This window comes from Sapajus apella, unplaced genomic scaffold (genome assembly GCF_009761245.1).
Source record: "Sapajus apella isolate SASKATOON/1434 unplaced genomic scaffold, GSC_monkey_1.0 scaffold36, whole genome shotgun sequence".
In the NCBI taxonomy this organism is placed as follows: domain Eukaryota; kingdom Metazoa; phylum Chordata; class Mammalia; order Primates; family Cebidae; genus Sapajus; species Sapajus apella.
In genome coordinates this window covers 31781804-31793425 of record NW_022436976.1, presented here as the reverse complement: position 1 = coordinate 31793425, position 11622 = coordinate 31781804, and the positions used below count along the sequence as shown (strand labels likewise).

Genomic DNA, 11622 nt, shown 5'->3' with positions numbered 1-11622 from the left:
TTTGAGACAGAGTCTCGCTCTATTGCTCAGGCTGAAGTGCAGTGCCATGATCTCGGCTCACTGCAACTTCTGCCTCCTGGGTTCAGGAGATTCTCCTGCCTCAGCCCCCCCAAGTAGGTGAGATGACAGGTGGCTACCACCACATCTGGCCAATTTTTGTATTTTCAGTAGAGATGGGGTTTCGCCCTGTTGGCTAGGCTGCTCTCCAACTCCTGACCTCAGGTGATACACCCACCTTGGCCTCCCAAAGTGCTGGGATTACAGGCATGAGCCACCGTGCCAGGCCCAGAGCTTTGTGAACACTCTGTGAATACGCTGGCCCAGGGGTCCAGGAGACAAGGGAAGGCCCCCAGTATGGGTCAGTTATTTTCAATCCATTCACATTTCTGATGCAGGGTCCTCAGAAGCAGGGTGGGATTTCCACAGGCAGGTAAGGGAAGGGTGCAAAGAAAGGGGCTTCCAGGCAGAGGGCGTGGCAGGAGGAAAGGTCTGGTGGTTGCAGGTGGGGGAGCCCAAGTGGCCTGGTGTGGCAGGGCTCCAGGATGGATGTGCATTGGGAGGGAGACGACGGCAGGCGAGGCAGCAGAAATCTAAAACCCGTCATCCCTACAGCCCTAACTGGTGGCTCCGTTGCCGTCAGCAAACAGGGTAAACTCAGGTAACCAGGGAGGCAGCGTGACTCTGGGCAGGGAGAGATGTCGTGGTCAGCCAAGCAGCTCCTCAAATATTTGTGCAGCACCTACCACGCGCAAGATGTTGCCACGGGAGAACTGACAGAACCAAGGCTCCTGCCCAAGTGAAGCTGTTGCGCTTCAAAGCCAGAAAGTCCTTAGGTGCTGGTCCCTTCCCTGCACGGATGAGGAAAAGGAGGCTATTCTTGCCACAACCACACCCGTCATGAGTCAGGACTTGGAAATAACGAACACCGGTATGCAGCAACAAAAGTCCTGGGGCTTTGTAACCAGAGAGACCTCAGTTCACGTTTGAACCCTGGCCCTCCAGCCTCCCCGCTGTGTGACCTTGGCCTGGTTACCCAACTTCTCTTAGTTTCAGTTGCCTCATCTGTGATTGCCCCATGACAGGGCCCCTGTCTCAGAGCTGTCCCGGGGAGTAAAGGGGTCACACGGTGCCAGGCACGTAACTGGGACTGGATCCTTTATAGTTGGTATTTTCATCTACCTCTCTGGGTATGTTTCCTCACTGATCAAATGTGGGCCAAGCCAGGGCATATACAACGCTCAATACATGTCTGTTTCTTCCTTCTTCTATCTTCAGAAGAGTAAAGAGAACTGTCCTGGTCACACTGTGGGCCAGTGGCACATAGTAGGGCTAAATAAATGTGTCACTTTATCTTTCAGAGGTAAAGAGAATTGTCCAGGTCACCCACTGAGTCAGGAGTTTGATGCTGTATTACAGGTGGGCACTGTATGCAGTTTGGTGCCTATGAGGTCGGCAGCACACAATAGGTGCTTAATAAATATGTGTGCATGGAGAGAATGCGTAACCCTATTTAGCAAGTGACTGTCAGCATGGCTGACCAGGAAGCTGGGAGCAGACAACATTAACATGGGGCAGAGGTCTGAGGGGCAGTGGGAGCCTTGAATCCTCCAACCTTCCTCATGCCTCTACAGCCAACTGCCAGCTTCAAGGGAGCCCTGCAGGGCACCGGCCCTGGGCCCTTCAGTTCTTTACCTTCCCCTCCAGGGAGGGCCTTGGTTCCAGCAGCAATGCAGTCATTCTGTCCCTGCCCAAGAGAACAGAGTCAGGGGTGGGCTTAGATAAGGTGAGGTCCAGCCTCAGGGAGGCAGACAGCAGGGTTTTCAGAAGGGGTCACCGAGAGTCTTAGGTGGCACCGCGGCTCCCTCACACCCCAGCACGCTCAACGCCCCGGATGCCTCATGCCCGCTTCCCATTTCCACACCTTTGCCTGCCCTGGGCCCTCTGTCTGGGATGCCTTTTCCTCTGCTGTCCACCTGGCAAATATTCATCCTTCAAACTGGCGTGGGCAGCGACTCCTCGGTGAGGCTTTCCCTGATACCCAGTAAAGCTGACTCTCTCCCTTCCTGTCCACCTGGCTCCTCTGTGTCTGTCCCAGCACTTGCCACCTGGACTCTATAGCTGGGTCACTGGTAGGGCCCCCTACACCCTGGGAGTGAGCCCCGGGCCAGGGCGGGGGCTGATTTTCCTCCATGTCGCCCACGTACGCCCACTCTACTGCCCGCTCCTCATCCCAAGGCTTGATCTCTCCCAAGATCAGGAGCCTGGTCAGGGCAGCCCTTACCTTGGGGAAGATCTTGTTCATGTCTTCGGCTTCCAGCTCCCCAACTGGGGCTGTGTGCAGAGAGCTCAGCATCGGTTCCCTGCCTCGTAACCGGGGCAGCCTGGAGGAGGGACAGACAGGAGCCTTGCCTGGGCTGCACCTTCCCTGTGGGCAGTCCCCTCCCTCCCAGCTGCCTTCCAAGCAGAGGCAAGGGCAAGAGGTCCCTGCTCTGGTGAGGCTGTTTCCTTCTCTGCCATCTGACAGCAACACTGCAAGGCTGGAATCCTCATCCCCGTTCCACAGATGAAGAGCCAGAGGTTCAGAAAGGGAGAAACTGCCCCAGGTCACACAGTAGGTGGGAGGGGTGAAACCCAGAAGCTTTTCAGGAGTGCTTTTTCCTCCGCATCAGCGAGGGAACCGGAGGAGCTCAGGTTCCAGGGGTATGAAGATGCAGGCAGAAACTCCCAGAATTAACATTTCAGTGGCTAGAAAGCAGGGGTCATTTTCTCATTGCTGTTCTTTCAGTTCAACGACATGGGTAATCTAGATTGAAAGAATATGCACTTTCCACTAAAATTATAAAGCAAATATAATTTTAAATTATTTTCTTTAGAAGCGTGGAGCAGTTTCTCCCTTTCTGAACCTCTGGCTCTTCATCTGTGGAATGCGGATGAGGATTCCAGCCTCATAGTGTTGCTGTCAGGTGGCAGAGAAGGAAACAGCCTCACCAGAGCAGGGCCCTCTTGCCCTTGCCTCTGCTTGGACAATTTTTTTGTCCCTGAGGTGGCACCCGAGGTAGGGAAGAGAAGGGGGGCTGGTTGCTTGCCTGAATAACCCCTTCTCTGCTCCCAGTGAGTGGGTTTCCCTAGCAGCCTGTCCCACTGCTGAGTAAACCTGGAAGCTTGAGGGACAGGTCCAATGACCCAGACCAAGAAGGGAGAGACGTCTACCTCCAGAAATGAGCTCCAGAGTTCTAGGGAGGATCCCCTTTCACCTGCCTCTGATGCCCATAGATTTTCCAACCTGCAATCAGCCTTTTCTTAGATCCGAACACTATGCAGCCATAAAAAAGAACCACCCTACCCTATGTTGTTATGCAGCTCCTTTTAAAATATACTGGTCACATGGATTTCCTCCCTCATGAATTGTCTTTTCATATCTGTTGCCCATTTTTCTGTGGATGGCTTGTCTTTTCCTTATGGATTTACGGATTTCTTTATGATGGATTTGAATCATTTGTTACCTGGGTTATAAATATCTCTTCCAGTCTGTGGCTTGTCACTTCTTAGGATGACTTCTGCTGGCTCCTTTAGCTTTCTAAATCCATCGTTCTTGCCCAGAAGCCTTCCTTGCCTTTGCTATACCTATATTCTTTATGTTCTGTGTCTCCACCTTAGCCTGGCTGTGGACATGAAATCAGCAAACCCAAGCTTGAGTCAGGCCGACCTGGGTTTTCATCCTGACTCTGCCAAATTAAGACCTATCTAACTGAAGGTGGCAAGCTTCAGACTCTCTCATTCTGTTTCCTTATTTGAAACGTGAAGATAAGAATACGCAATTCAAAGAGTGGTGGCTGGGATTAAGTGAGTGCACGTATGTGAAAGGGCTCTGCATCCTTTAAGGGTGGAATATTGTTTCTGGATGCCTTGGTCTGTGTCCCATTACAGAGATTGACCTAGGCACCTGAGAGATCTGCTTCTAAACCTGCCTAGAGGTGAGGCCCAGACGCTGCCTCAGCATAAATCACTCCTTCCCTATCCCTCCCACAAGTCTGGGATCCTGGCTGGCTGACTCACCTCTCTGTTTTCTCAACTATAAAATATATGTGTTAAACCCCATCCTACTTTCCTAGATGGCCCACTTATAAGTGAGAACATGTGGCGTTTGATTTTCTGTTCCTGTTAGTTTGCCAAGGATAATGGCCTTCAGCTCCATCCATGTCCCAGCAAAGGACATAATCTTGTTCTTTTTTATGGCTGCATAGTATTCCATGGTGTATTTGTACCACATTTTCTTTATCCAGTCTGTCATTGATGGGCATTTGGATTGATTCCATGTCTTTGCTATTCTGAATAGTGCTGCAATAAACATATGTGTGCACGTGTCTTTATAATAGAATGATTTATGTTCCTTTGGGTATGTACCCAGGAATGGAGTTGCTGGGTTGAATGGTATCTCAGACTTTAGCATTTTAGGTCTTCAAGGAAGACACTGTCTTCCACAATGGTTGAACTAATTTACATTTCCACCAACAGTGCATAAGCATTCTTTTTTTGACCATTTAATAATAGTCACTCTGACTGGTATGAGATGGTATCTCATTGTGGTTTTGATTTGCATTTCTCTAATGATAGTGATGTTGAGCTTTTATTTGTATGCTTGTTTGTGACATGTATATATTCTTTTGAGACGTGTCTGTTCATGTCCATTGCCTACTTTTTAATAGTTTTGGTTTTTTCTTTGTAAATTTGTTTAATTTCCTTATAGATGCTAGATGTTAGACCTTGGTCAAATGCATAGTTGGCAAATATTTTCTCCAGTTCTGAAGGTTGTCTGTTTGCTCTGTTGATAGTTTCTTTTGCTGTGCAGAGCTCTTTGGTTTAATCAGATCCAATTTATCAATTTTTGCTTTTATTGCAATTGCTTTTAGTGTTTTCATCATGAAATCTTTGTCTTTGCCTATGTCCTGAATGGAGCCTAGGTTGTCTTCCAGGGTTTTTATAGTTTTAGGTTTTATACTTAAGTCTTTAATCCACTAGATGGATGTTATAAGAATCCATTTAAGATGACATATGAGAGTGCTACAATGGGCTTTGCAAATGTCATGGGGAATCAACAAACCCCATTGTGAATTACCTACGTAGACACTTTTACAAGATAGCATTATTGTTTAATGCAGATGATCCAAGTTTTATTAAAGTTTACATACTTAAGCATAAAGAAATTTACAGATTTGGAGCTCCAGTAATGGTGGCAATGATGGTGCACCCGGACATAACATTATCAAGAGCTTTTGTTGAAATCTTTCATTTTCAATCGGGTGCTTATTTTTTTCCACCCAAGTCTTCAATTATTGCTGTTCTAACACTGCAAAAACAATTTGAACATAAAAAGCAGAAAAGAGGCAGTAAAATATGCACAAATAATTTAGAGTTGAACAAGAAAACAAAATCATTTACTCTTAAAATGACAAAAGTAAAATTAAGCCAACCTCTAAACCAGGGGTTTGGTGAACTTGAATAGGAAAAATTTTAAATCTTTCTTTTCACCAACTTCTAACTGAAATATAACATTTCCTTTGATTACGAATATAGGAAACAGTCCACACACATTAGGATCAGAGTACCTGTGACTTTGTCACCAGTAGAAATGAGACATTTAGATATATTACAGTTGTTAGATATTTCAAAATATTAATTTGAAATTACAGTAGTTTTAGAACCACCATGCAACCTTATTCCGTGTTAATAAAGTACATATGTTACTGTATCATAACATTTTGAAAAGTATCTTCCCTTTATTTGAATATGATCAGTTTCCTTTGTAATCCTTTACATTCAGTTTTACGCATTTGAAAACCTTGCTATAAGAGGGATCCACAGGCTTCACTGGATCACCAAAAAGTTCAGTGGTACAAAAAATGTTCAGAACCTCTGCTTGAAACAAATAAGTCATTAATATCATAGGAAGACAGTACTTCATAGCGAAATAGGATGGGCATGGTGGTTCACGCCTGCAATCCCAACACTTCGGGAAGCTGAGGCAGGCAGATCACCTGAGGCCAGGAGTTTGAGACCAGCCTGGACAACATGGCAGAACCCTGTCTTTACTAAAAACTGCAAAAATTAGCAGGGTATGGTGGCGTGCACCTGTAGTACCAGCTATTTGAGAGGCTGAGGTACAAGAATCACTTGAACCTGGGAGGTGGAAGTTGAAGTGAGTAGAGATTGTACCAGTGTACTCCAGCCTGGGCGACAGAGTGAGACTGTGTCTCAAAAAAAAAAAAAGGTGAAATATATGAAGCTGACTTCAACAGTAATATTTCAGAAAAGGTCTAAAAACTGTGGTTCAGAATTTAATTACCACAAGGAGTTAGAAAATCCACACTACAATCCAGCTTCCCAAACAGAAGACTGCATTTCCCACTATCCCTGTCTTTATCACTGTACATACCCCACCCTAGACACTAGTGTAGGACAGATAGTCAAGGAAAGAGAGGTTAAAACAGTCACTCATGCAGATGATAACCCAAATGCAAATATGACATGCTTAGCATCTGGAAACCTGGTGGGAGGGGCGCAAGAGCACGCTGGGTTCCTAGAGATTGGCTGGCAAACCTAGAATGAAAGGACAGTGGTAAGAAGCCAGGTATCCACGGGGCAGCCTTTCCAGTTTGCCTGGCAACATTCAGACTGTGACCAGGTCTCAGAGACCAGTCCTAGGTTTACCATGTAGACAGACAACAATGTGGGGGAACAGAGAGAGCATTCTAGAGAAAAGTTTAAAACTGTAAGTAAAATGAAAGGAAAATAGTATTCTTGGGTATTAAAAAAAAGAACTCTGAGGCTAAGCTTATTGTTGGCCTCTGGACTTGCCCTCTCTGGTCTATCATCCACGTTGCTAAGTGAATCATTCCAACACTGTATGGAACACTCTTGCTGAAACTTTTTAACGGCTCTCCGCTGTGCTCAGGTTCAAGTGCAGGTTTAAAAAGGTCCTTTATTATCTGGTCTGCCTAGCCCATCTTTTGGTATGCTTTTGTATGCTCTATCTTGGCCTCCTCAACAATCTGCAGTGTCCCACCCTCTGGCCTCTAGGTCTTTGAGCACAGCGTCCCCACTGTCTGGTACACTGCTCTCTGTATTTTGCTTGGCTTTCCCTTTTTCTCCAGGTTTAAGCTTGGCTATCACTTTCTCCCAGAAGTCCTCCTATGTGCTCCCATAATGCACACAGCTCCAACTATGTGTCTGTGCTTACCAAGTCACAGCACTTTTCCCATTAATAATAGTCTCCTTTAGCGTCTGAGCAACTGGAGTCAGGCACTGGGTCTTACTGTGGTCCTAGCATTTAGCATAGGGCCTGCTGCTCAGGCTCTCAAGTGGTTGCTGAATGGTTAAACTGTGGATCTATAAAGGCAGAGCTGAACAAAATTACTGCCTTGGGGTGGTGGTGACAGTAACTGGAAATCTGTCGATGATTCCTTACATGTGGACTTGATATCTGAGTCCACAAAAATTATAATGGAACTACTTTATATATTTAAAAAAATCCTAACAAAAATGGCTCATTTATCTAAGATAAATCCAGACAGACTAATAACAAAGGGTAAACTGTTTGCTTCTGGCTGGAAGATAAGCTCAGACAGTGCAGGGTTTTGTGCCGATCAGCGGCTCAGATTGCCTAATGATGCACCACAGGGATTTCTGAGATAAGATTGACCAGATAATCTAGTAATTTCTGATTTACCACAAAACATATCATAAATGAAAGGTGCCCATGAAGTTTTGCAAAAAAATTTGGAATCTGGGCCTAGATCATTCATTCTGGTGATTAGTATTGCCTTTGTAATTGCCTGAGTTAGCATGCCTCTTAGATGAGGAACATGAACCAAGAAGGACTTAGAACTCTGGGAGATGTGAACCAGAGACCCTTGAGAATTTGCATAGGGCCAAGACCAGATTCTCAAGATGTTTTCTGTGTGCTAGCAAAGATTATGACTGTTTGATGGAAACAAGGAACTAAGTTTAGGCACATCCAAGAAGGGCCAAACTGCTACTTTAGGAGAAGGGGTTTTGAAGCTCAGCCTTTGTTGCTTTGGTTGGGATTTTCAAAATCAGAAACATTTTTATGCTGCATATATTTTAGGGATTTTTTTTTCAAAAGTACAATCTTTTTTCTCAAAAGTAAATTATTCTTTCAGAATTTTTTTTTTTTTAGTATCACATATTTATTAGATATACACAACAATAAAATCACCCCCTACCTTGAAAACTTTATAGAAGCACTTTTCATTTTACAGCATAAAGCTCATATGAACCTACAATAAGTCTAGTACTCTGTTCACATGCCAAGGGATAAGGCTGATCAATAAATTAACCCTTTCAAAATGTCTACGAATGAGTACAATTTTCTTTTTGAGTTCTGCAGGGCAACGACCACTAAGAAATATTTTTAAAGGCCGAAGAGAACCCAGCAGCAATGAAGTGAATTAAATAAAGAGACTAAGAGAAAAATAAATAGTTCAATATTAACAATACAGTATATTTGCCAGCATAGTCGAATCAGTGTAAACACCTTTAAAACATGAATGCTGGATTTAGTAAAATGTTATATTGTATCTAATTATGTCAGATATCTGATGAGAGTGCTTTTTATTATAGAAATAGTTTCTTCTCTTTTACGCAGGACTTTAAAGCAAATCCAAATAGGCAACTGTTTTGGAAAATGTATTCACTGCATCAATGCCCACAATAAGCAATGCTATCTGGCTGTATGGTAATGTGAAATGGCATGGTAATGTAAAATATAAAAATTTTTTTTTTTCATGCGTTTTTTGAGACGGAGTTTCGCTCTTGTTACCCAGGCTGGAGTGCAATGGCGCGATCTCGGCTCACGGCAACCTCTGCCTCCTGGGTTCAGGCAATTCTCCTGCCTCAGCCTCCTGAGGAGCTGGGATTACAGGCACGCACCACCATGCCCAGCTAATTTTTTGTATTTTTAGTAGAGACGGGGTTTCACCATGTTGACCAGGATGGTCTCGATCTCTTGATCTCGTGATCCACCCGCCTCGGCCTCCCAAAGTGCTGGGATTACAGGCGTGAGCCACCGCGCCCGGCCAAATATAAAAAATTTAACTAGATAACCTTTACTTCAAGCCTGGAGCAAAAATACAGAATGCTGAACTCACTACTTTATGTATGTATTATAACAACTAGGAATTACTACCTTAAAAATATTCATTCATACAATGTTTGTTTTTAGTTGCCTAGATATGTATGTAATGGGCCAAGTGTTATATGAACCCTGAAGAATAAAACAAAAAAGGTTCTCTGCAAAGAAAAAAATGTTGGCCTAGGAAGTATTCAGTATATCCTTACAAATTTAATTATATACGGTTTTTAAAACTAAAGAGAAATTTTTTTCCGAACAGGTAACTTTCTAAGTGGGTGTCTCTGCACCTATATAATAAGTCAAAATTTCAGGGGACCACAGATATTTAGAAACACCAAACTGACTATTTCAGCTGATGTTATACTTATCAACTGCACTTCCTGGGTATGTTTCCTAAAGTACATTCTAACATACACATGTTTTTAAATCAATGAAACAAATATTATGTCAATTCTTACAAACCTAGTCATAGTAAAATATGGAACAAGTTCCAAATTTTTAACCTGGACAAAGAGAATTTAAACCAAGCATTATCATACTCTTGAAACACATATCCATCGGTGAGTCACCAAATCTGGGAAAAGTATCTGCAATCGACTAGGAGGCTACTGTAACTAATCTTCATCATCTCGTTGCAAAGGTACTACCTGAATTTCTTTGGCTATTCTTTCTGCTAATATTCTATTATTTGCAGCAATTATTCTTCGTGACATCAAATCAAATGGTCCACCTGTAACATCCATCAGCACACCACCAGCTTCAGTAACAATAATACCAGCTCCTGCAACATCCCAGCAGTGAATTCCCATTTCATAATATGCATCTGCTCCTCCAGTTGCTACAAGGCACATATTAACAGCTGCTGTTCCAACACTCCGGATCCCATGAACAGGAATGCAAAAAAGCTTTTCCAAATTAGAAAGAACAATTCTTACAGTCTCTGGTGTTCTGGAAGAGCCCAACTCGGTCACCAAGAGTGATTTGGTAATATCTTCTTGTTGTGAAACCTGCAGTTTTTGACCATTACAAAAGGCACCTTTTCCTTTTCTGGCAGTGTACATCTTATCTTCCATACAACTGTATACAATTCCAAATTCTACCTTTTTATTTACGGCAAAGCCAATTGAAACAGCTACAAAAGGAAATCTATGTACAAAGTTAGTTGTTCCATCAATAGGGTCAATGATCCATGTGGGGTTGTCAGTTAAGACACTTTTTTCCCCAGCTGCCACAGACTCCTCACCAATGAAACTGTGAGATGGATACTTTTCTTTTATGGAAGAGATAAGCATGTTTTCAACTTTTTGGTCTGTTGCAGTTACCAAATCAACTGGAGAACTTTTCAGCATAACATTCATTTCATTTTTTTGAGCATCACAAACTACCTCTCCAGCTCGTCGTGCTAGAGTTACTGCATAATCCATGCATTCCTGCCAAGGATCGGCCATCTTCTGAAATATTTAATAAAAATCTTAAGTCAGAGGGCGTCCTGCTAGCTCTGTGCCCGCCGTTATCACGCTCGGCTCTTCCGGAGGTTCTTTCAGAATTTAATTACCACAAGAAGTCAGAAAATCAACACTACAATCCAGCTTTCCAAACAGAAGACAAAATTTCCCACTAACTCAATCTTTATCACTGTACATACCCCCACCCTACACTCTTGTGTAGAACAAGTAGTTAAGGAAAGAGAGATTAAAAGGGTTACTTGTGCTGATAATATTCAAATGTAAACATCAGTCTGGCTTAGTTATGCTAAAAAAGAGGAGACAAATATTTGAGTGCCTACTAAATATCAAGACTATCTTGATGTTTTTACATATAAGGAATTCTCTCAACAAGAGGGGAGACATTGTCTAAACTTGGATCAATACTTTTAAGAGAATTGAAGGTGTATCTCGGGGACTTCTCATTCGGGAAGCAAAGAGAAATAAAACCAAGGGAAGGTGGAAGAATACAGACAACTGTACAGCTGCTCCTTCTTTCCAGATTTTTTTTTTTTTTAATGAGATGGGAATCTCACTATATTGCCCAGGATGGTCTTGAACTTCTGGACCCAAATGATTTAGATAATTCTTTGTATTGTTTTGTTTTTATAAGGGAGGTTTTTCTAACAGTGGGCTCTCTGACTCCTGTGAGACAGCAGCATTTTGTGTTTCTCCCTGTTTGCTTCATTGGATGCATTACAATTAAACCTGTGTTTGATTAAGGAACCAAAGTATGCACTAATGATGGGAGACAAAACAACAGCGCTTTTCATTATGTTTTTAACAGTAACTCCGATTCACTCCCCACGTTTTATATATAGTCCCCATGTTTGTTTGTACAGAGGGTCTTGCTATGTTGCCCAGGCTGGTCTCGAACTCCTGATCTCAAGTGATCCTCTCACCTTCGCCTCCCAAAGTGCTGGGATTACAGGCGTGAGCCACTGTGCCTGGCTGAGTCCCCATGTTTTATCCCATGTTTTCTCACAA

The 11622-nt window shown here is 43.4% G+C and overlaps 1 protein-coding gene and 1 pseudogene across 4 annotated transcripts in view; both read right to left on the bottom strand.

Annotated features, from left to right (window-relative positions):
• Window positions 1–2393, bottom strand: part of LDLRAD1 (low density lipoprotein receptor class A domain containing 1) — a 9895-nt gene extending 7502 nt beyond the window's left edge. For 2 of the 3 annotated variants that reach the window (XM_032296912.1, XM_032296913.1), the window contains exons 1-2: window positions 2282–2393; window positions 1693–1744 (exon numbers count right to left, since the gene is read on the bottom strand). In XM_032296912.1, the coding sequence (XP_032152803.1) occupies window positions 1693–1744; window positions 2282–2353 (124 nt within the window). In that variant the 5' untranslated portion in view covers window positions 2354–2393. The remainder of the gene's footprint in view (window positions 1–1692; window positions 1745–2281) is intronic. The other variant, XM_032296914.1, reaches the window with a different exon arrangement.
• Window positions 2394–9570: 7177 nt separating this feature from the next.
• On the bottom strand, window positions 9571–10681 carry LOC116564001 (annotated as a pseudogene). The gene has a single exon (XR_004274679.1). The product of XR_004274679.1 is annotated as an inositol monophosphatase 1 pseudogene (transcript).
• Window positions 10682–11622: the final 941 nt, after the last annotated feature.